The sequence below is a fragment of the Vanellus vanellus genome, assembly GCF_965231255.1.
Source record: "Vanellus vanellus genome assembly, chromosome: 13".
Classification (NCBI taxonomy): domain Eukaryota; kingdom Metazoa; phylum Chordata; class Aves; order Charadriiformes; family Charadriidae; genus Vanellus; species Vanellus vanellus.
Window position 1 is genome coordinate 10186663 of NC_138918.1, and position 25985 is coordinate 10212647.

General features: G+C 45.3%; 1 protein-coding gene across 1 annotated transcript in view; it reads right to left on the reverse strand.

Moving 5' to 3' along the window:
• The window catches only part of NSD1 (nuclear receptor binding SET domain protein 1), a gene marked incomplete at its 5' end in the record, with an annotated part of 65678 nt that extends 40055 nt beyond the window's left edge, over positions 1 to 25623 (reverse strand). The window contains 4 exons of the mRNA XM_082489735.1: positions 886 to 3445; positions 5378 to 5550; positions 8571 to 8706; positions 24955 to 25623. Coding sequence (XP_082345861.1) covers positions 886 to 3445; positions 5378 to 5550; positions 8571 to 8706; positions 24955 to 25623 — 3538 coding nt within the window. The remainder of the gene's footprint in view (positions 1 to 885; positions 3446 to 5377; positions 5551 to 8570; positions 8707 to 24954) is intronic.
• Positions 25624 to 25985: the final 362 nt, after the last annotated feature.

A 25985-nucleotide genomic window follows, 5' to 3' on the forward strand; every position in this document is an offset into this window, starting at 1 on the left:
CTTTGGAGAAGCCTGAAGATAGCATATATTGAACGCGGTCTCCTGGACCTATTCCCTCCATGCATCCCCCCTGCTTTTTCTTTTTGGCTTTAACCAAATGTCCCCATCTCTTTGGGACAGGCAGGGTTGTCTGACCTTGTGGTCCTGAGAAGACTCCTCCTTCCTTGATCATTTCCCTTCCAATGATGCTGCCTTACTTCTGCCTGTCACCTCCCAGACCCACCTCCAGCCCAGCCTCCCTGGCAGCTTCCCCCTCTTCTGTTCTCCTCTTCAGCCCTCAGGCAGCCACACCAGAGCTGTAAATTAGGAAATCTGTGGGGTTCCCCAAATAGTTTTTAAGCAGCTAATAAAATTCTATACCAAAACTCAAAAAAAACCCCAAACACCTCAACACACTGTTTTGTGGAAATCAGACAGAACAACCCACAGACAAACTCTACTTGAAACAGCACAGGGGTGGTTGGGGGGGTGGGGGGGCTGGGGGGGGAGAGCAGCCCATTGAGGCTCTGTTTCCCACAACTTTCTAGCACTGATCTGTTTGGCAAACAACAGGTACATGGCTCTAAAAGCCATTCTGAAGGTTTAAGTTTAAAAAAAAAAATATCCAAAACTCAGAAGGATGCATATTTTATCTTTCATTGTGGAGGAACTAACGATTTGTAATGTATTTAAACTTTCTTATCAAAAAGCAAAGCAAAATCCCATAATTGCTCCTCCTTCTTTGTTCTCTGTGCTTACAGAGAACCCAAAAGGTATCACACTTTCTTCAGCTCAGATGTATACACCTCCATTTGTCAAACAGTTCCAAGTTCCATAACTTATGCTTTAAATGAAAAAGTATAAAATGTATACAAATACACTCTGGTGCAAGTCCAGCTCCCTTACCTTGTGCAGAGAATTCAGACTGGGGAGCAAAGTTGCCAAGCTCTGTTTCTGAGTCCATCACACTGTTGTTTGGCTTACCACACACATTCAAACGTTTCTCAACTAAGTCTAAATGATTCTCACAGTCCTGATCTGTCAGGCCTCCCTCAAGCACCTTTGAACGAGGGGGATGCCTACGTCCCAAGCACTCATTTCCCTTCAGTGAAAAGCCATGAGAATTCAGGCCCAAGGCACTCTCCAAGTTTCCTTGTTCCCTAGATCTACTGACGTGCTTATTAGATCTAGCACTGCTTTGGTTAAAACGCTGCCACCGCTTTTTGGGTGCTACGTGATTTATATCATTAGACTCATCACCAAGAGAGCTCTCACTATTTGCCTCTGAATCCAAGTCTGGACTCTCCCCATTTTCAGCAGAAGTGCAGCTCTCAATATTTCTACCAGCTTCAGGTCTCCTTCCAATACGATCTAAATTGTCATCAGATAAACAGGCAGAGTCTTCATCAGTTGAATGTTCTGTTAAATCAACAGACTCTTTCCTCTCAGTATCTTCTGCTTCATTACCTAGAGGACTGGTAACTGAACCGTGAACACGGAATGCACGTTCTCCTGAATCTCTGGATAACCGACTTAGCAACTTACTTGGCCCTCCTGGTTTTAAGTCCTTTCTGTTTGAAACTGTTTTATCTCCAAGCTTTGATGACTGCTTAGATTTTGAACAGTTGCGTTTGGGCACACAATTTGTGCCATTTGTCCCAGAAACAGCAGTACTCGTGGGCTCCCTTTTACTAGTACCGATCCCTGTCAACTTGGTTGGAGGATTGCGTGAAAATGAGGAGTTGCTTATAGACGAGTTTGGATTTACTGTTTCCTGGACGCAATCTCCATTCTTTTCTATTTTATATGGGGGACCTACAATAGATAAGGACTTCAGACCACTTGCAGAATTGCTTCCAGAACCATCAGCTGTGCTGGTATTTCGAAATGGGACTATATTTTGACCAGTCATCAGTTGCTGCTCTTTTGTCTTACTGTCATGCATATCCTTCAACATCATTAACAAGGTGCTGAATTTGTAATCTGGCTCAATAGGCAAACGACCAGAGGCGGAAGAGAAAAGTAAAGGTACTGTGGCCTTTGGAGCTCCAGAGTCACTAGCATCATCATTCATGGACCGATAAGAGAGCTCCTTCAGCTCTGACAAGACGTGTTTCACCACAGCGGTTTCTATTTCAGCAGAATCCCTGGGTTTCTCATGCATGTTGTTTAACAATTTCTGACCATCAACTTTTCCGCTTCTCTGAAGGCCAGAAAAACCTTTGGTATCAGAAAAGCAGCGATTCACACCACCCTCCTCTTCTGCGAGAGAAGGCTCCAACCCAGCAACTTTTTCTTTGTGTTTGCATTTTATACTCCTGATTCGGGACAATTTCATGCTTTTCGGTTTTAAGATTGCTGGATTTGCAACAGCAGGCCAGGAGCTGTCCTTGGAAACACTTTGGGGAGTAGTGTGCTTGTTTGCTAAGGAAAGATTGTCATTTCTCACATCTGAAGAGCACTGAAGAGCTGTCAACGACATCTCGGCATCAGAGAAGCCTACTTCAAGCTCTCCATCTGCAAATTCAGCATCAAGTCTGCTGGTTACTGAACCTCCCAGAGGTTTGCGATCTCTGTATGACTTCTTCCTGGCCCTTCTGTTGCTCTTCTGAGAAAGATACATGGAAAGCTTAATGTTTCCACTTGACGTCATAGGAAATTCCTTCTCCACTTTATCTGAAGAATCACTAACTTCAAGAGCACTAGAGGCTCTCTCTGAACTTTGGTCCATGGTATCTACATCACTGTTCCCACCATCTGAGAGGGAAGAAGATGAATCCGATTCAGTTTGCTTTTTCTCAATACCAGCATCAGATGCAGAATAGTGTATCTGTAATTTGGAACTGCACAAAATGCCCAGGGAGCTCTTCTCTCTCTCCAAAGATGTGCTGGAAAACAAATCCCCTTGGAGAGTGTTCTTCAGAGCATCACTTTTACGATTCTCATAGTCTGGTTTCAAAGGTGTCTTTTCAAAACGTCTTTCTCCAAAGGAAGAAAGCAAATGGTTTTCCCTGGTGCTACTGGATGCTGTTAGGCTATTGGCAATCCGGCGAAGTTCATGAGATGCGTGTTTATCTGGTAGGTCCCCAACAATCATGTTTCTAACTATGTTCTCTTGCATTTTTTCTTTGATTTCTCCCCTAGATGCTTCCCCTCTTGTGCCACTCTTTTTTACTCTAGTCCTTTTTCTGCTGTCAGAGCTTTTTTTCACGTGTGGCTTAATGTGCAATTTTCCTTTTTCACTGGCTGGGTGTCTGGAGTCAAACGCCAAGGATTTAAAACAGCCATTCAGCTGCCTGTCCCTTTCTGCTCCAGGGCCATTGGCATAGTATTCCGACTGTACTTCCTTCTCGCTGTCCAGCTCGCTGGAGTTCTGGCTGCACTTCTGATCCTCTGCCCCCCCGAGAAGAATGTCTTCTGCCTGCCCAACACTGACTTCCCATTTAGCCATAAACCTTTGAGGAACCTTGAAGTTGGAGGAGACAAAAAGAGAAAGAAGAAATTTGAATGGGTAACCAACAAGATAAAAGTGAGATCGAGGTGCATAAGGCATATGCATTTCCCTCTATTGCATTTTCCCTCTTTAAGACAGTTACATGGACTCCCAGAGAGCTTGCTTAGTGGATACAGAAAATACTGCTCCTGGGTAAGTACCCTGCATTCCCGCTGAGCCTGATAAAAATCCCTGCGCATTCCCAAAACAACAAAAAGGTCCCTACAAGCACAGGTTTCCCAGGAAACAGATGTCCTGGCATCCCAGCACACCCTGAACACACCAGCCTGTAAAGGTGAATGCATATGGTATGGATCCCTGGCACAGAAATGCAAAGCAACAGCCAACAAGGCTTTTAAGGCAAATGCAGCATAATTTTCCTCAAAATATTTGAGCAGACATGTTTGCTGTGCTCGTTCTTTATTCTTCCTGCACCCCTTGAACTCAGAGCACGATTCAATCTTCCCTCTCCATCAACTCACCTCAATACAAATGTGAGATACACACACACACATCTAAAATGTACTCTATCAAATTTAAGACATCCAAGTCTCCCAGCTATATCTCTGTACCTTTAGTACAAGACATAAAGCACTCTGCATACTGGACAGGAATCTCTGCTAACATCTAAAACCAGCAAGAAACTTGTTTCTTATCTGCATGTATAGTTTTTGGCTGCACAACAGCAAATCAAAGGCTTCACAACTGCTCCTAAAATCAAAACCAATTCCAAAGCAGGAGGAACAACTCAAATTTCCGACACCTTTCCTTTAAAAAGTAAACCACACCAACAAAATCTCATCAGATTAAAAAAGTTTGCATCAGATCTTGGCTTCCAGGGATGCAAACCTGAACATTTATGTGAGCAACAAACATTTGATTCCCTCTACTGCAGCCACACTAGCACCACCATTTACATATAGGATGAGATTCTAGCCATGCAGCACTTCTAGGACAAGAAAAGTTCCTTGGGAGCATGTAACAAGTTGTTAGGACTTCTCTCCTTGTGTGCCCAGCCCCTTCGAGAAGATAATGAACATGCCCTTGGAAAAGGAAAACCAAAGGAAAGCATTACACCAGGGGACTCACATCTGCAAGAGCACATTTAATCTGATGGTTTTGCATGAACATAGCTTAAGTACATAACTGCTAATAAATTTCAAGGAAAAAGAAAAACCAGGCACCATTGCCTAGTATGACTATCTGCTCTCCTACAGTAACACAGTAGTCTCTGTATTTCTTTACTTCAGCAATTCTAAAAAGTTAATTTCTCCAGTCACCTTCTCAAAGACATAGACCAGACCCCTGTGTCACATTGCATTATACCGGCTACAACTGCTCAGGGCTGTTATGTTTGGAAACGGAGATCATGTGATGAGCCACAAAATTTATTCCCACAGGCTCACTGACAAAGCGTTTTCCAAGTCAAATTATAAGTCCTAACAGGTTTCTATAAAGAGAATTACTGAAGTAGGGCTAAAAATCCCACTGCTTTATCTCAGTGATCTAGTGAAGCGTGCAACTCCACCTCTGCTTCAGATCAGCCAAAAGAGGCTGCCAGAGAGCACAGGAAGTGATTTAGAAGAGTGCTGTAATAGACATCAGCAGAGGGCTGCGCCACTGAACATATCTCACACCAACAGAGACCTGACTCCTCTGCCTCTCAGAGCAGTCTAGGGCAATAAAAGCAGCAGGCCACACCCCGCATAAAAGAAAGCCTTGAAACTCCTGGCAGCTTATAAACTATGCTCGGCGTAAGGATGCGAAGAACCACTTCCCTGTCTGCGTTGCTGCACTCGCTGCCACAGAAGAAAGCTGTCGAAGTACAATTCCAGGCACAAAGGAATACTTTGTACTGTGCAGATTCAAAGATAAAAAACATATTAGAGAAAACAGATCATTCACCTTATGTTTGTAGCCTTTTTCCTTTTGCTTTCCTCTTCGCCGAAGAACAGGCAGCTCTTCAAACTGATGTCTTCCTTCAAAGAGGACAATAGCTTTCCCAGCAACCCAGGTTTTCTCTGAAGGTTCTCCTAAGGCATCCACATAATACTCACGGTATGGTCTCCGATTGGAAACTATTTTGAGAAATTTAACAGAATTAACCCCTTGCATATAACAGAATAAAGACACACAAAAAGAATCACAGAAACTGGTAACAATTTGCCTGCGAATTTTCAACTACTTTTTACTTAATAACATTTCCACATGAATGTCAGTTCTGGGGATTTCTAGTCAGAGCTAAAAGAGACTCCTTTGATCTCTGCTGTCTATGTTCTGTGTTCCTACTCTCTATTTCTTAATATTTATTTTTTTTTTTACAAACAATTGATTAACAGGTCTAAGATGGGTCATCTCCCTAGAGCAAAGGCTACAGTTCGCCTACAAAAAAAGTATTTCCACAAGTATCCAAATATTTATTTCCTTGAGAGACACAATATACTAGGCTGGACATTTATTTTTTGCTACTCCCGGAATAATGATTAAACAGTCCAGTCCACTTGACCCTTGGGAAAAGGCAACAGTGTTCCAGCAACACCTAGAAATAGCATACTTCTGGATAGGATTTACTCATACAGGTTGAATCTTCCCCACCATGATACAACCCATCTTGTCCAGTGCTTTGTTACTGAACAAACTCTTATTTAGGACATAAAACATTAACAGCAGCATTGAAGTAAGTACACACACGCACGGCCGCACACTCTACAAGGACCAGTGCAGCATGACAAAATGTTAGTTGCAATGAGTATCTCCATACTTTGGGCATGAAGGTGCAGAGCAAGAGAAGAAACTCAATCACAAGGGCACAATCAAAGATTTTTCAAAGGTGCTTTCTGTGGGAGAACGCTGAACAGACATAGTACAATTAAGAACTGAACCAGTACCGGGTGCGCTGATGAAAAAGGACATGTTTACAGGCATTGAAACAGAGCAAACAAGGCTTGAACAAGGGATATAAACATCTCCCTGCATTTCACTGCAATGTGTGCTTCATATTCTCCAGGGAACACCTTCACCTTCTCAACACGTAGCCTAGACTTCAGAGCCCATTTGGTTTGTGCTGCCTCTTCCAAGAGTGCCAGCACAGCGCAGCAGCCTGGCCTTTAGCAGTGCTGACTTTGAGACTCTGATCAAGACCACTGAGAGGTGGTCCCAGGAGACCAGGGCAACATCAAACCAAGGGCAAAGACGACAGTCTTCATCCATCCCATTCACATCACTGGGACTCACACCACTGAGTCTCAATCTTCCAGCTCCAAAAATCTTCAAGTCAAGAGCTTGGCAAGAAAAGGAAAACCACTTTAAATAACACACCATACCTCAAACCCAAGAGAAGAGGTTTTTGCACAAGTGATGAGTTTGAAGCAACGTGCCTTGTTTTGAAGGGCTTGTTCCCTTGGCAACAGGAGAACCAAGGCAGGAGGACAGTGCCTCCTACAGCCCAGCATCTCCCCCTGCCCAAAAGTGCCAGAGTTCAGATCTACCCTCTCTACCACCTCAGCATCAGGGAGGGAAGGTGAGCACATTACATACAGCCACAACTGGAAAATGAAATTGTCGCCAGAGCTCTATTGGTTTGAACATGGATAAAACATGATGGGAGGGAGACTCTATCGTGTAGCTGGAAATCAGACCTTGCTGGAATTCATTGATAGCATGTTTCCTCACTGCAGAATTCCTTTATTAGAAATCATCAGGCTGAGAGGAGATTACTGGACAGCTATATACATTAAATACTGTCCAAAATATCGGGGGGGGTGAGGGGTGAGGGGAGAATATATGTCTGGCAACATCTTTGATAGGAATTTGAGAACTCAAGAGGGACTACTTAAAACAGCACACTCAGTATTATCTAGAATCAGGATGAACGCCTCCCAAAGAATGAAGGGGAAGGTGGAGAAATAGCAAGTTAGATGACTACTGCAACCAGACTTGGGGATGACATTAAGACAATGTAGGAAAAGGTACTTCATGTCTCTAGAGAAATAGCAGAGGATTCTGAGTTGATGACCACTCGAAAAAAAGTCCACTTGCTCTCAGCACTTGGTTCCTAGGCTGGCAAGGGCTACAAAAACTGGAGAGAAATACGTTGGTGAGTGGCAACCTCACCAGTCTACAGAGCTGTCAGTGGCAGAGGGCATCAGTTCAAAAGGTTTCCAGTTGCCTACAGAACAAAAAGAATCAGAAGGGGAAACCAGGAACAAACAAACAAGCCTTTCCATTTGTGGCAGTCTTCCCATACCAGTTAGTATTATCCTAAAAGCACTGTGAAAGCCTTCAAATGAGCTGCAATTTCCAAACAATCACTTCCTGCCTGTGCTCTCCATCACTCACCTACACTTACCTGCCTCAAGTTTGCAAGACTTTTTTTTCCTGGCTCTCCCCTACGTTCATGTACACGCAGCTCTGTCTTATTTCCCTCATCTCTTTCCCTCAGACTCAGCTGGGTCTTAGCCTCTCTGACATACTATGCCCTAAACTTTCACATACGTGGATCCATCTCCATGTTTTTCCAATATTTCCCCATAAACAGCCCCTTGCTTCCTTGTGCCAAACAAGACCCCCAAAAATTTCACTTCCTCTCACACATTCCCACTGCACCATCAGGCATTCAGCAGCTACACTGTGCTACTCCACATCCCACTTCTCAGCCTCTCCAGCCTCCTGTTCTCCAAGCCTGGCCAACCCTCCATGTCCTCACACACTCCAGGCTCCCCAGCTCTGCTTGTCCACCTGTTGCACATCTCTGTCCTCATCTCCCTGATCCACTTCCTTTTCCTCTGCATCCCTTCTTCTAGGGGCTGCTCTTTCTTCCGCACTGCCCTGAGCTCAGCCCAGCTACTCATCCTTCCTATACTCTGGGAAGGAAAGCCTGCTTGTCCAACAGCTACCTGTGCCGCTTCCATCAGCCTCAGCCCTGTCTTCTTCCTGTCACCTCCCTGATCTAGGTCCACTTTATAGGTCCAGGTCTTCCACAGTAGAGTCTATTTCTTCATACCTTTCAAGGGCCAGAAATGCTTTTTAAAATTAATTAAAGCTGCAGCACCCTGCCATACACAACACCTCCACTTTGTGGTCTGAGTAGATACAGTACCTTTCATTTTTGAGTGACAGTCCAGCACTGGGTCATGACAAATTGTGCATGGCCACCATGGGCGTCTGTTGAACTTGGCCCAAACAAGATCCCCAACTTCATATTTCACTGGAGTAGGTTTCTTCTTGGCTCGGATCTTTGGAGAAGATAAAAAAAAGAACACAAGAAATCACTAAAGCTCCAGATGCTTTTAAAGAGATTTGCCTCCCCCCTGTGTGCAGATTACATCTGGCCACCAGAGACATTTACATTAAAAAGCAAGTCCTGATTTTACTTAGCGGCTCCTACACCTTCAAAGAATTTGATGGTTCACCCCATCCTTCTGAAAGTACTAAACAGTAAGTCGGGATTTGAGAGGTTTTTTGTTATTTTTTATAGAAAGGGACATGACCTCTGGTAAATGACTGCACTCAAACTTCACACGTTTGAGCAGGTAAATATTTGGAGTCACTGCTAGTGCCCATTGCTTCATTAACACCAATCTGTTAGTTTCAAAGGTTGCAGTGTACAGAAAAAGTAGTAGTAAGAGACAATGAAATATTCCTGACTGGAAGAAGGTGATAACAACAGCAAACCAAGCATTTATCAATTGGGGGGGGAAGTTAATATGTACAAGCTAATAACTTCCCTGTTTCTCAGATGTGCTTAGGAAAAGTCTTCACCATGAAGTATTTGAAACCAAAGGCAAGTACAATCAGAGAAGAAACTTTTGTCCTAATATTTAGATTATATGAGCATACAGTTGCTCTGCCCTAAAAATACAGAGCAGGAGAAAGGGAGCACAACAGCAGTCATTCACCCTCTAGGAGACACACAGACTTCACCTGTCTCCAAAACCCAGTCACAGATATTGACTCTGTAGAAACAGACACCCAAACCCACTCTTCTGCTTCCCAGGGCTGTGCAGCAATCACAAGAATGTCAAAATCTTTCAACACACAAAACCCTAACACTGCTTAATGTCATTTCTGCCTTGGTATTGAAGAGTAGATCCCATGTTGTTTGCTAAGTATGCACACTCTGGCAGTGTGCTACCAGCAGGACCTCTGCCAAGAGTAGGATTCAGGAGCTTAACAGCATTGTGACTAATTGAGCCAAGACGGGGCACAATAGGTTTTCACAGGATACAGGAGTCCCCGTGCCCAGCTGTGGGGTATCCTGCCTGCAAACATGTCCCAGGTGTGTTCAGCATTTTAAGAGCTCTAAGTAGTACTGCAGGTATTATTCTTGCCAGTAAGCATCAGCAATATGCTTCTCATTAAAGCTGTCATAGCACAAACACATACCTTCTCACTTCAGTTCTCTGTCCTGCTCACCACCCTTCCTGAGGCACGTCTCTTGCAATTCACAGTTCAACATCCTAGCAACTAAAACACAACAGACCTCTCTAATAAAAGGTATATTCTGCTTCAGGTTCAGTTTTATGGGCTTTCTTCATGTGGTTAAAGAAAATACAAAAGGATAAACTCCTCTGTTACATGAAAAAAACCCAGGTAATGACATTGCAGACTACATTGCTGAAATTCTTCTCACTCAGTCATCAAAAACCACGCAATAACTTATCGTTGAGCAGGAGCTCAGGCGCAGGAACGTGAAGGAGCACCAGGCAGGGGCTGCAGACCCTCACTCTGCCATTGCCCTGCCACCACCATCACACCACAGACACAGGCTTTCTGGAACAAAGACACCCATCCTTGAGCATGGGAACCAGAGGTGCTGCCTTTGCTGGTGCCTTTAAAATGCAGATGCACTTTCAGATGCAACCCCCTTTTTTTTCAGTCTGTTTCAAGCTTGTGTTCTTCTTGTAAATGTGATTTTTGCCTTTTTTTTGTGTTGGTTGGGTTTGTTTTTTTTTTTACAGATATTTCAACCCTAGGCTTTAAGGGGCATAAGTACATCATAACTGATTATCTCAAATGCAGTGCACAGTACACACAATGTACATGCATCCCACCGACAACTGTAACCTGAGCACACTCAGCTGGATGGAGCAGTAAAACTATGCTGGAGATTTGCCAAAGCCATTCACACTGATCCACCTGAGGAACACCCACAACCCCTGCCTAGAGGCAAGTCTGCATTTAAATCAACTCTTTGTCACCCTCTAATACCCCACACAGACGCCCGATGAAAACGTGGCTTTCAAAAAACTATTCAGACAATGCTTAGACAGTTACCTCTCTTTCTGCAGCTATTCTCATTCCTCCCCAGTTTGCTCTCTCTCCCTTCCCCAGCACTAGCAGGCAGATGTTGGCCTCATCATCGCCCACCACAAAGGCCCACAAAGATCAGGAACCACCGTGTTCTGATGCCCCGAGGAAGAGCCCTGCGACAGGACACGCTGCAGCAGGTCACTGCCTTGCACTATTTTTCTCACCACTTCCCCTACATCCCCACCACAGGGCCAGAGATGCCTTCACCTTAAAAAAAAACACAACGAAAGCCACACAAACAAAAAGCAACCTAGAAGAGTGAAAGCAGTAGTTATTATAATTTCCAGGTACAGTAAGTCTCTTGCTTTAAACTCTGCTGCATGATGCCAGAAATACAGCCCCAAAATATGTCTGTATTGGGTCAGAATATAACAAATTTCATTCCTATTACAATTAACATTTACTATGCCAAGACCAAACTGCTAATATGTCCCGACAGCCAAAAATTCAGCCCTGCAATAATGCTGACTTTTCTGTGAGCTAGGGAAAGCCTTTTTTTTTTTTTTTTTTTTTTTTTTTTTTTTTTTAAACACAATGAACTTCAGATGTAGTCCCTACATACAGAGTACTGTTTATCTACAGAGCATGGAAATGTTCAGGTGTTTAAATAACAAGGAAACTTGTGAGTCACTGCAAACCAGGTAGGTACCATGTTGTAACTCCAGTGGAGATACAGTGAAGAAGTTCAAAGCAGGTAAGAGACTGGGTTAGTGAGGAAGGGAAGGACACTGCTTTGCTCTGTCGGTGAGCAACATCACAGTTTTTGTATTGTCAGATGTTCTCCTAAAAAGAGCGAGTACTGTCTGCTCTGTCATCAACTGTTTGACATTAATTTGCTGTTCAGATAGGACAAGCTACAGCCTAAACTCTAGATGATGCACAATATTTTGTATCACTTTGTGCTATTTTTGGAGAGAACAAGAATGTATCTTACGGATGTTTTTAATCAAACCCTCTCTCCCCATACAAGACCCCAAATGACCACTGATCGCTGAGGAAGGGGTCACAAGCCGAGGTTCACCAGCAGGATGACACAAACACTTCTACCTTGAAAGTCCCCTCCTGAATTTGTACAATGACAAACACATCAGTCTGCAATTCACTACGTGAAATACCAAAAGTCGGTGCTCATCTTCACCAGAAAGGAGACTATCTAATAGAAAGCAACTATCCCTGCCCTCCTGAAATTCTGACCATAAGGCAAATATGAAACATATCAAGCTAAAAAAGCCTATGTTTCTAAGTGATTTTATTATTGTACACATACTGTCAGCCCTTGACCCTGTCTCACCAATCTTCCCTTTAAAATAAACACATCATTTAAAAGTAACAAAAATAATGCTTATCCAGTAACCACTCTTGGCAATGTCACTTGAAGCTGCTGTTCAATCCATTAGTGTTGCTGGAAGAAGTGGCACAAAGTACAAGTCAACAAAGACACACATATGCTGGTAGCTACGGGGTGCACCTTTCCTGCAGCACTTGTCACCTCTGCGTAACGACTAGAGCAGTACTGTCATCTCCAGCACAGCGTGGCATGGCCACAGCCACCCCATGTGCCCGAACAGTTTGACCGGGGATGCAACCATCTTGGGAGAGCCACAGTAAGATCAAACTGCACGCAAAGGGGCAGATATGTATATTGTTACAGACCAAGTCTTTCAATAACATGTACCCAAAAAGCCTAGCTGTCCAGAGTCCAAGCACTTAGCTGCAGCCATCATAGCCCTGCACATTTCAAATTCAGACCTGTTTTGGAAAGCCATCACGGAAATGCTTGGTCAAAATAGCCCTATTGTAGTTTATTCCTGACTTATAAATATGGCATTATTCAATGAAGCAAGGGACAGAATATGCTTTTGGAGAAAGGCTGAGGCAGCAAAAGAGACTGTGAGATGGATGGAGAACGGAAAGAAAGAAGCCACTGACCCCCAAGAATAATGGAGGAAGATCCTGCCATGCGTGTTTCAGGCAAGAAGTGCACAGAATCAAAGCCAAGGAAGAAAATAAAATGAGGCAGCACGTGCAAACAATAATTAAACAATAGAGTATAAATGACAGTAACAGGCCTTTCCACTGATTGGGAAGGCCAAAGCACAGCAGATACCTGCCCGGGGCCCTGCAGCAGGAGCATGGGATATCTCATGAGCACATCTCACCACACTAGTAGCTGCCAGGTAAGTCATGCCCTGCACACCAGCTGGCGCAGACAGTGCTGGGGCAGAAGGCACCAACAACTCTGCCCCATGAGCTCCCAGTGCTCTCTTCAAACCTTTTCATTTCTGGGGCAGCAACCCTCATGCTTCTCCCTAGAGCTCATCTACCCCAGGGATTACAAACACGCTGTTCCCAATATCTACTACTTATTAGAACTGGAAGCCTGGTGAGCGTCAGTCCACTGCCTTCCCCACCACCACCTTTTTTTCCTAAAGTTCAAGGACTTTGGGAAAAAAAAACAAAACAAAAAAAACCTTCAGTTTTTCCCTGAACAAGACGAGATGACCAGAAGTTCATCTAATTCCTAAGAGCCACCAACCCACTCCAGATACGGCTGAAGATCAACAGCACTTCATACCTGGGCAGGGGGGGGAATCTAACAAAGCAAACTTAAGGGAGAGATGACATCTGAAGGCACCTGGATTAGCTCAGACCAAAGAGTCTGCTTGAAGCAGTATCTGTTAACACAACCAGCTACACAGTTGGTGTCACAGGTACACACCATGCCCAGGACATGACACTCCCAACTCCTGCCATTTCACCATCACACAACCGGTTGTTCACCCTCTGCCCTTGCAAAGGAGAGGCAGCAACTGAGGCAAATTCTCTTTATTAAAGAAAGCACTCCCAGAACTAGCCCAGAATGGCATTGCTAAAGCTATCCCAAGAGTCTTCTTGAGATGGCGCTTCCCTCCAGCTAAAGTTCAACCTCACTGAGTTAACTTGCAGTTTAAGACAAAGCAGAGCAGCTTCAACCTCAGCCCTCTGAGCTCAGGCTTATCCTTCTTTTAACTCCGGTCACAGAAATGAAGCAGCAATGGCTGCAACTCTCATACAGTGAATGCTGCTGACAGTCAGAGATAGTTAAAAGTACTGCTCTTACCACTGTCCCATTATTAAGGATGGGAGGGTGGGAAGAAGTCTAAGTGATCCACCATTCATTATTTCACTCCGCTCCAATGCTCATGTACTGAGAAATGAACAAATACAGATACAAGGAAAGACAACAGGAATTGGGAAATAATCTTTGTTTCTTAATATTTCATGCAAAGATAAAAAGGAGATGAAATTAAGAACAACACTGAACCAAAATCAAGAACTGAAATTAATAACTGCTTGCAATGAAAGCCAAAATATAAATTCTCATTGGCAAAGATTTTTGTTTTAAAGAAGCTTTTCTGAAAGTAAAACCAAATCAGTCAAAAAAAAAAAAACAAAATGGAAAGAAAATTAAATTGTATCTTCTTCATAGGTTAAGAAGCATTTGAAGCCAAGCAACAACAGGTCATCAATCAGTTTCCTCTGTACAATGTAGCATTACAAAGCACACTAGCTTTAAGCCTTTACAGAGAGAGGCTGCAATGCTGAACCTGCGCTTGTGCAGGCAGAGCAGCAGCCCTCTGTGCTCCACTATGAGAAAACTTACAGGAATAAATCCCCGTGAAGGGAAAGGGGTAACTCCAACAGAGTATGTATGTAAAAAACCCCACCCAAACCACAACACCTGCGTGGCATATCTGCTGAAACCATCACTGCCTTCACCAGAACAATAATTACACCAGCACTTAACTTTATGGCAAGCCTCAAGTCAAACACAAAAGTCAGAGAAGCCTGCTGGAAACCCACAGGCAGCCTGCGCTGCTGGGGACCAGGGGACATGCTCTTTGCCCCCCAACCACTCCAGTCTTCCTTCAGCTTCAGCACTGCAGCAAAAAGCAAACAGGCGTCTGACCTACATTCATGTCTGAAAAAGTATACTACCTCTTATCTGGGACCATTATCACACAGAAGTGTTAAATACTCACTAATTAAATATTCACTAGCAAAAAATACAGCAGGGATTATGATACAAGCCAAACTTTTGTTATCTACATGCTTGTGGATATTTGTTGTCTTTGGCTAGTTTTTAGTACCCTTTTCCAGGCTGCGGCAGCCTACAAATGCAAAGGGTGCTATGTACATATAAACTACCATGAAAGGTTAAAACAAAGAGAGCTGATTACATTACACTGGCTATTTCATATATCCTGAAGTATCTGTATCAGGTTCAGGAGTTATAAACGTGTGGATTTTAAATAACGAATGGACTGATGCGAGAACACCAAAGCCTCAGACACCAAGATAACTGGTTAAGAGCATTTCCGTTCCACTGCTTTCTTAATGGAGATAATTTTCTTTATGGATTGGGTAGAACAGCAGTGTGATAAAAAGCTTTGGCACTTCAGCATCCTAATAACCAGAAATGCACCTGACAGCGAGATTTGAGGAAGGCAGGAGGAGGAAGTGGGACAGAAGGTGTGCAATCTCACTCAGGTCCCCGATGGAGAGAAATCCACAGACACACAAACATACAGAAGATTTCAAACCACTGCCAGGAACCTGAAATGGAGGAAAAAGTCTCATGTGTGCTTATCTGCATATATTTTAAATGATAAATCAAGTTCTCTTTAAATCTGTCTCTTTTAATCAGCACTAATTTTTTCAAGCAAGAGAGGCACTGCAGGCATTACCAGAACTTTGCTAAGTCTCACAAAGGGCAAATATCAACAAATATCTTACGTCAGAGAACTAGCAGGAAAAAAAAAAAAAAAAAAAAAAAAAACAACAAAACACACAACAAAAAAAACACCACCCCTCAAAAAAAACCACCAGATCCTTCTCAGCCTTACTTTTGTGCTCCTTTATATTACCAAACAAATTGTTCCCAAGCAGGACATCTGATAATGCAATTTTTGTTTTCAGAAATGAAGTTTCTAAATCCATGAAATGAAAACCAGATTTAAACTGTGCAAAATGCAACTTGGCTACTCTAATTTATATATGTAAACTGTATCCATTACAGCTTAAGCTGTAACCAGAATGAACCAGTACTAGAGAACAACATGTACATGCAGTGCAAAGAGTAAATACTGCATTAGAACCTTAACAGCTAAAACTTGGGAGTTTGGGTTGAATTAAATGTGTAACTACTAACACTTGCTTGTTGGATGTTTTGGTTTGGTTGTTGGGGCTTTTTTAATTCCATGGGCTTCTTTAAAAGCAATGAACATTTAACTGGGGCTTGCAAATTTAATCTTCTGCAGAAATTGATTCACCCACCAAAAAAGGTACAATCCCACTTTGTTAGTCCAAATGCTAAGATGCCACTTACACCAGACCACAACGTTCTTCAAACATGGTGGTATTCAGCAAGCAAATCCCCCTTTGTACAACTGAACCATTTTTCCAAAACAAACAAACAAAAATTAAATGTTCTGTTCACATAAAATTAAGTTTTAATTTGCATTTAAAATTTCAACTGCTTTTGCTGAATCTCTACTAAAAATGAAAACAGAATTTTTAAACACTAGGAGTGCAATAAATTTCTTTTGTGCTTATTTATTTCTTGATATCCACACTTAAACCATGCGGTGAGGAAGGTTCTGCAAACTTATGCTTCAGAGAGGCTTCCTTTATGTTGTGAATCCAGCTTCCTAAACACACTGTGAGAAGACAGCCAACTAAAATTAAGAGGAATCTGACATGTTTCAACTGCTGCTATTTAGAAATAAATCTGAGGCCATTTGCCACATTAGCCAGAATGGTAAGAAGTCTGAACAGGTGCTTGAGCAAACCAAACAACAAAGTAACATCAGGGCAAGCAGAGGATTTATTAAAAGGGAGATAACCACCCTGCTCCTCGCCCTTCTCGCATTAGGCAACAGGCAGGTTTCTATCTTTCCACCAACAGTGGGAGGGAAAGTCATGAATACACTCCTCCAAAATAAGAGGAACATGGAAGCTTCAAACAGAGCTCCGGGCGAGAGCCTCTCTGCACACTCAGTACTGGAGGCCCTAGCGGAGCTGAAAAAAGAACTGGAGGTTTCCAGTGTCCTGAGGTACTACTGTGCAAGGAATTCTGTTCATTTTTTCCTAAAAAAATACCAAACCAAAAGGCAACCCATCCTTTGGCTAGTATGCAACGCTGTGTTGGATTGCTCCATCTAACTCAACACTTCTGGTTTCTCACACACAAAAGTTAAATTCTGCATGTCTGAAAACAAAAAATGAGTCCCCAGTGCATTAGTTCTGATGAGTGTCTGAAAGTTGATACAAGTTACACTGCTATTTTATTACCCATAAAACTGCTTCTTTTCTGAAGGCCACAACAGTGTGAATGTGCCATCTCCAGCAGCATTCGCATCCATCCAATGCCATACATAACCCACAGAACAAGTTCCTCATCAAAAACTCGCACAAAGCTTTGCTTGGCAACCCTACCTGCTGCTCCCTACCCCAGCACTCCACCCATCTGCACCCCATGAGGATGGAGAGGGACACGGGGACACCTCCAGTACTGGAGACGCGCTGCTCTTCCCCTGTTCAGCCACCGACAGCACTCCCGAACCACTCCTTTCCCTGATGCCATGCACATCACAAGTGCTACCCCTTCCACCTGCAGACTTGCTGCTTCACACAGAGCCACAGCAGCAGCTCAGCCCCAAAGAGGCAGCAGGCGGGTGCTGTGAGCTGCCGGACACGCCATTCATTAGTGGATCGTGAGACTCTGTCACTGCCGAGGCTACAACCAAACCGGGCAATGAGCTGAGTGGGTGAACTCAGTACAAACCTGCTGCTCAGATTGCGCTAGAGACAGGAATGAAGGTGCCGGCCTGCCTTCACAAGTGCTGGGAAAGAGAGATGATACACAAGGAGTTTTCTCCTAATTTCTTTTTGCCATTCTTCCAAATAGCCAGGCGAGATAAATCTTGATGCAATCTTAATGGTAACCACAGAAAGTCAGTATGTCAACTTAAACAGGTGCTTTTCCATCCTTCAATAGAGGCAAAGCACACTGCTGAAATTCCTCCTGGCTTCATCAATGCCTTTGGACACATGAGAGATGGATGCACACCATCTCTGTTGCACATTTAATCACTGCTGCAAAGCTACTGCGAGTAGCCACAATGAAACAAGATTTCTAACTTACAACTTAGAACAGAGAACTTCAGCTGGCACTGCCAGGGCTGTCAGCTTCTGCCTCCAATACAGGGCAGCACTGTCCCCTCTCCTGGGCACTGGAGTCAGGAGTATCTGCTCAGATCAGCCAAAGCAATGCCTGTGCTGCTACCTAGGACTGAACCAGTGGGACACCCAACTCTGCATGGCACCACAACCCTACAGGCATGCCAAACTCCCTGGTGCTACCACTCGGTCCTCTTGCTGCAGCTACTTGCTGGGAGGAGCGTGGCACGTTCCTGAGGGAGCCCAAACACACACCTATGCCCTGCATGTGTCTTTGGTAACACTCCCGCTGGCACCCTGACCCTGCACCACCACCAAACCTTGCAAACTTAGCAAGGAAGCCCCTGTTATCCCCAGGCACAACCGCAAGGACCTGCTAGAGCATCTCCAAATTTAAGCAGCACAGGACACACCATCTGCACCTGACTGACCTCCCCACAGAGTAGTGGTACAGCAACACCAGCCACCAGTTGCAGTCCTGTCCTGCAGCACACCAAAAAGCCCTAAATCCTCTGCACTAGTGCCAAGCCATGTCTTTGATGTCACCGCACCCTGCAGTTCCCAACACCACCTTGACCTTAACCCCTAACACCACACTCATGCCAACACCCTCGAAAGTAACATTTAAACTTCCAGTAACTATTTCAGCAAAACCAAACTGCCACTTCTATCAAGCATTCTTGCAACATGGGACAGCAGCGAGTCAGGCGGGGATGGCAGCCCTGCCTGCGCCAGCACAGCCGTGGCGTTGTGTTTGACTCCATGCAAAATTCACACAGGGCACACACTGCAACTAACATCTGCAACAGTGTTCTGTAACTCAGCAGCCTGCAAACCCATGGCCGCGGAAAAATACTCTGATGCCATGAAATTATATGGAAGCAAGCAAGGCTATTGTTGATAGGTCTAAATTCACTAGACAAGAGTCTGCACCTGGCAAGTGTTTAGGGGTCCGCAAATCAATAGAGGTTGAAAACTGCTGCTCTAATTCAAAGCAGACTCTCTTACAGACCTTTTCCACCCATTAACTTGGATATCCTGGCAATGCCTTAACCACCATAAAGGATTTAACTCCCATTTTACTGAGCGAAGACTTCATTGCACAGCACAGATGGCTCTGTGCAGACGGAACAAAACATAGGTCATATTTTTCTAGTATTAAAAATGGCAGTAACTTGTTTTGTTTTGTTTTTTTTTTTTTAACTTCCAGGACAAACCCCACCCTGCTAGGATTGAGTTTCTTTCTTCAGGTGTTTCCATTCCCTGTGCTTGTCTAAATGTCAGAGCAAATAACTGAAAAAAAACAAAACAAACAAACAAAAAAAACAACACACAAACAAACCAATCAAAATAACTATATACAAGAAGTTGTCAATCACAGGAAAGAAAAACAGAAGTATATTCTAAGCAACTAGACTGAAAGTTGATCATCACCCATAATACCAGTTTTTGAGTTAAGAATGTCCTTTTAAGAAATACTGTCTCAATTATAACTCAGAAAGTCCCTTTTTTATTCCTTGGGGCTCAAGTACCTTTTTTACCATATTTAGAGTTGATAAATCTGTTGCTCACTGAAGAGGTATCTAGTTAACATGGGGAAATTTAAAAAAAAAAAAAAAAAAAACCACGAACAAATAATTGTTACACATCACAGTTTAACCGCACTTCTAGGGATGGGGTGCAGTGAGGTGCAATGGGAAGCTGCTATACTGCAAGAGGCAATCAACAAATCCACGACTTCATGCAAAACAGAACCACTACTCCTACAGCTTCAAACCAAGCCACTACTGTTGATTTTTGGCAAGAACTTAGAAGAAGCTGGAACAGAGAACTAGAATCATTGTACTCTCAACAACATAAGATTTGTTAGAAAAAAAGGCTGGGAAAAAGTTTGGGTTGCATCTGGGAGATGCACTTTTCCAAAAGACACAAAGACAGTTAGCAGAGGTAGAAGGCCTTGAGAGGCAGCATGCATCCTAAAAAGGCACCTGTAAAAGCCCATTTTGTTGCTACTGTTGGCTATTTTTTCCTGCAGCAGTAGCAGCCAATGTACTAAGTACGCCACACTGTACAGAGCAGAACTTCACCACTGAATAGCTGAGTGAAGTCTACACTCCTCTAGCAACAACCTTCACTAGAGATGTGAAGTATTTATGACTGCAGACAGTACGTTAACCGGGACATCACTTGAACAAAGTCTCTCTTACCGAAACTATAAAAAAAATAGAAAGCAGAAGTGATACAGAGGTTTCTGCCATTATATTCAGCAAAACCTCACCTTTGAGACTGTACAATCTGCAAGAAAATACCTCTGGTTTTGCTATTTGCACACAGACGTGTTCAGTTTCAAAGAGCTTCATGGCCCCACATGAACTGTAAAGGCATCAATCGTTCAAGTTTGACACTGCACGACAGGTAGCCAGAATATCCATATTTACTAGAGAAACCACGTTATTTTCTGTAACATCATACACACAAACATATTTCACACCTAATCAGCAATACTAGATTAAAGAACAAATACAAATGAAACAGGGAGAGTAAGAGCAATCACAGGCAAATGCTAGAATAAATACTTCCAGGATCCAATCCACTGTGCAGGAGAGCTCTAGATCCTACAGACTGTTCAAAAACCTGCTGTCACTCAAAGCGAGCTGCTCCTCACACCTAGGGTACACTGTCCTGCTGTGACAGCATCTTAACACCCATCCATTCACACTGCAACAAAGAGGTGATGCAGTGCTGTCACTTCGTGAAAGCACCAAAAGTCATTAAGGACCTCAAAAATTTATGGTCAGGCAGTAACACAGCCCAGGACAGTGCCCTAACCATGGGACTATCCCTTCTTCTGGATGCCCACCACAGCTGAAGTCCTTTGCAGGTAAGTTTAGATCTGCTCAAGACGTGAATACACTTCCAGTACAGAGGCCCAGTGAACACCAGCAGACTGCACAGCCAGGCAAGATCCAGCTACATGCTCCTTTCCGAGAAAAAAATAAGGTCTTACACAGTGTAAATCTCGGTGGCAAAGAAGAGCGCGTGCAAGATCATACGCACAGGGACAGTAGTCTGCGCAGAGCCTGTTCTCACCAGGTGCACATAGAGGGAGACCGTGCCCACAGGAAGCATAGACAGCCAAACGGAATTAATCTCCCCACCAGGAAGATGTCAACTGACCGAGGAAATTTATGTTCCCTGCTCAAACAAACCACAGCCATGCCTATTGTATCTCAGGGATATAACGTTACCAGTAGTTAGTTACACCTCAAATCAACAGTCTGTAGTGGGAGATTCTTTCAGAAATGTTTACTGGAGTAGCAAGTATCACACAGCATTAGTTCCTTTAATTTATTTTTAGTGAAGAGAGAAATAGCACTAGACATGTCAGTTGATAAACGAAGAACCAGAGTAACTCACACAGGGAGATAAACACTTTGTAATGAGAGTACTCTCCCACAGCTGCAGGATGCAACAGAACTCTGAAATTCATCACGGATTAATTCTAGGCTTAAGGAGTGGACTTTGCTGGCCTTCAGTACTTATAACATATTGCATTTGGTGTGCTTCTGGTAAAGCAAAAACCTTTGAGGAGCCCTACACACGTTCTACTCGTTCCTTACATCCAGCCACTGGAAGCAGCCATCCTTAGCAATGAAAGATCTGGCTCTGGACTTCCCTGCCTCACCTCATTGCCTCACTGCCATTACCTGAACATCACACTCCTACAGCATGGAGCTGGACAACAAGGAAATAGTATGAGAAGAATGAAAAGCAATATTGAGCAAGAGCCTCCAGCGAACGGTACGCATCTTGCAGTCTAAAGCCATCAGGGTCCCATGGAAAAAATAGCCCATGAACGCATAACACGGGATCATATGCTGCAAATGCATGTGCATTAAGAGTGGCACACATGTACATGAATACAAGAACTCTTAGCTTCCAAGTGCTCAACTCTGCAAACCAAATGAATCTAACACACTTTGCAGGCAGCAATTAAAAATCAGTAACTGGCAAAGCAGAAAGCCAAGTAATATGGCACCTAAGGTTATATAAAAAAGCAAAACTTCAGCAACAAGAGTTCTGTCAGAAATGAGTCCAACTGCTCCAGTTCTTCAGCAACCAAGTTCAAGCAAGACCTACCCGCTCAGACCTTACGTGGCTGCATGTACCCTGCCCAGTGGTGGAGCCTGGGCCCAATTCTGCCTCCAACTCTGCAAAACACTGTCCTCTACAACTTGCAATGCTGGGAAAGTGCTAAAGACAAGCTTGCATCAGGATGGTAGAGAACAAACAGAGAAATTAAAAAATGACCATCCTTTTCAACTTAATGGCGATAACCCAGTTATTAACGCCATGTGCACAAGGAAGGAAGCCACCAGCTGCCAGCAGTCACTGTATCTCACTTCTGGAACAGAAACAAAACCCAACAACCACTGCTATAATTTCTTTCTCTCCAACACAAAATCTGGCAGTAGCTGCTGGGAGCACAGAGAGCTTTGTCAATCTTAACTAAGATTAACTCAACACTTAAAATAACTTCACTTCAGAATATGCACATCCCTCTTTACAACTGAATGCTACCGTTTTTTGGGGCAATGTTTGAGTAAAACGGATGCCAGGGCTATTAACGAATCTCCATGCAAAACAATACCCCTCCTGCCCAGAGGCATACTTAAATGCTGGACTTTGCATCCTAGTAAAGACAAAACCAAATGCTGTCCCTTCTGCTGGAAGCACTCTAGACATTTTGGAAATTACCCTTTTCAAAGCCAGTTCACAATGATTTAGTGAAAAATTCAAAACTTGCAAGAGGCAGACACAGAGGTTTGAGACACTGCACACTCCCCTCTTGGCGAAACAGGAAGTTTGAGCAGCAGTGTGCACTTCAAGAGTAAAAGTCCTGCTTTAAAGTAGAGAAGCTCCATCCATCAGGCTAGGTAAAAAGGATTATTTGAAAGGGTAACCCAGCTACGACAAGCCACCCTAAAAATAGCAGTGCAGAACTCCAGGGAGTTTGTGGTTGTGGTTTTGGGATTATTTTTTGTTTGTTTTTTTTTGTTTTTTTTTTTTTTTTAAGTTTTAGTAGGCTTTCAAAAAGTTCATTCCAGTTACCCAAATACGAATGAGACAGGAATTAAATGCCTCCATGAACACAGGATCTGAGCAGCAAGCCTGGTTATTTCTAGCTACTATGTCATGTTCAACAATTAAAAATTTTAACAGTCTCATTGGTAACATGGCACAGAGAAAAATCCCTCCCTCTTCACATCCCATAAGCAGCAGAGCTAAAATGAAGGACCACTCCAACAACCCACACTTATTGGAAGAAAGCAAGACTCAAGGAGAGAAGGATCCCAGGCTGCCTAAAAAATGCTTTTCTTCCTTGTATTTTTTTTTCAGAATGCAGCTATGCTTTTGAGTCACCAGAACAATTCAGCACGGTTACTCTTGTACTATGGCAGACAGGAAAGCAGTTTTACTGAAGAGTCAACCCTTCGTTGCATATTCAAACAACAGACTCAATCACTAAGAGTTTTGTCACCGTACAAGCTACAGCTGTGTGGAGCACATCGTAAAGCCACTGATAGCAGCGGCAAGTGTTGTGAAAGTACCTCTGCCAGCTTCTGTTTACAAAGTGAGACCCTCCCACAACCGCATCACTGAGCACATGTCTGCTGAGAGATCCCCGCTTTGCTCTGCAAAACAAAGCTAAGTATATGCACAAACCTCAGACCGACAGCAGCTTCTTACCCCCAAAGACTAAAGACCGGGCCTCCGTAAGGAGGCGGATTCCTTCTGAGAAACACTCAAGAGCAGCCGCGACCCAGAGCCAGAGCTGAGCCTAACCATGCCACAAACGAATTAAGCCACTGTCAGCATCTTCCTGAAATCGCCCCTTCCATGGGCACTCTGTGCTCCACCACCTCCCAGAGCACAACTGAACACAGGCGAAAGCAAGTATTTCTGTCCAAGAGCTGCACGAACCAGTAGCATCTGTCCGGCAAGAGTGGCTCTACTGAAATTAGAGAGAGCAAGATGGTTTCGGTGTCAGTGCTGTCACATGAGTTAATTTTCACACCCTGCACCAAGTAGTACTCAAAACCCAGAGTATCCTCCAGCAAGGAACCTTAAGTTTGCAAAAACATATGTAAGAAATAGACAAAAATTACTGAATGGCTACAGGAAATATACATATGTATCTGCAAATCTGAGAATCATCCAAAAATTATACTGGCATTTAAAAGCACATTATACAAAAAAGTTGAACGCATCTATCTCCTTTCAGAACTCTAAAAGTTCAATCAGTTTTGCTTCTTATTAAGCATATCAGAAAACAAACTATAGGAATTTGTGACCTTTGAAAGAAATTAGTGAAAAAAAAAAAAATCCAGCCTGAATAACAGGCGAGGATTCCTGCCCGTGAGGTCTGTCAGGCCATGACACTGCCAAAGTCTCTCACAGCCCGGGTCCCTCAAGCCAGGCCAGACAAAGAGCCGTCTGACAGCGTTGAAGCCAAGCAGGCAGAAGAGGGGAAAGCTCTCCTCCTGCCCCTCTCATCTCCAGGGCGGGGAAAAAAAAAGAGAAAAAGCTTGTAACGGGGAAGAAAAAAAAAAAAAAAAGATAAACTCCACTGTAACTTCGCAGCAATCTGCTGTTCCCGGGCGGAGGGATGGTGACTCTGACCCCCGAGGGGAGAACCGGGAGCGGGGCCGGCCGCGCCAGGGCACGGGTGGGCGGCGGAGCCCGCTGACAGCCGGCACGGCAGCCCCCCCCGGCAGGGTCCCCACAGCAAGATGGCTGCCCGCCCTCGAGGATGCCGGCTGCGAGGGCGCCCGGCCTGGCCCCGCCGCACCGCGCCTCGCCGGCCTCCGCCGCAAAATGGCAGCAGCCCCCCGCCCGGCGTCCCCCACCTCCCCGACATCTTTTCTCCCCGCCCCGCCGGTACTTACGAGCTGCAAGGCCGTCGCCGCGGCGGCGGCTGAAGGCTCCGGCTTCTCCCCGGGGTCGCCGTCCGGCACCGTCGTCGGCACCGGCTCCGCCGGCTGCAAACGGGGCGGCGGCGGGCTGGCGGGGCCCTGCTGCGGCCCGGCAGGGCCCTGCTGCGGCCCGGGGCGGCCGCGGCTCCGCGAGCCGGCCTCAGCCTCTGCCTCCTCCTCGTCCTCCTCCTCCGGCGTCTCGGCGCCCTCCTCGTCGTCGTCGTCATCGTCCTCCTCCTCCTCCTCGTCCTCCTCCTCTCCGCCGTCCCGCAGGAGTAGCGGGAAGGCCAGGGCCCCGCGGGGCGCGTCGGCCACCGGGCCGGGTCCGTCGGCCGCCGGGTCTTGCGCGGCGGAGAGGCGGGGGGGCGGCGAGCCGGGATCGGGCAGGGCCTCAGCGCCGTCGGCAGCGCCGCCGAGGTACTCGGCGTTGATCATGGAAGCCAAGTCCTGCAGCCGGCGCAGCGGGATGTAGCAGGACGAGGGGTCCTGGCCGTAGACGGGCTTGGCGGCGGCCAGCTGCATGGCGGGCGGCTCGGGGCCGCGGCCCTCGCCGAAGGGGCCGCCCTTGGCCTCGGCGGCCGCCAACGAAGTGCCGAAGGGGACGAGGCAGCTACGCCGGCTCACTTCGCAGGCCTGCTCCATGCCGAGCGGCGGGCATCCACCTGCGGGCACAGCACAATGGGGTCAGCCCGGCCGCCGCAAAATGGCAGCCGCGCCCGGGGGCCCGCTCCGCTCCGCCGGCCCCGCGCGGCCCGACGCCGCCGTCGCGCTAGGCCCAGGCTGCGGCCCGCCGCCTGGACTCGGCCCGCCGCTTGCACTCGGGCCGCCCGCCTCCCCGCAGGGGAAGGGGAGGAGGGGGGCCGCTCACCTGCGGCCGCCGCGGCCGGCTCGCCGCCTGCCCCCGGTGCGGGCCCAGAAGGAGACGCGCCGACCCGGCCCGGCCAGGCCCCGCCAGCGCTCCTCCGCCGCCTCCCTCCTCCCTCCCCCGCATGCGCGCGCCCGAC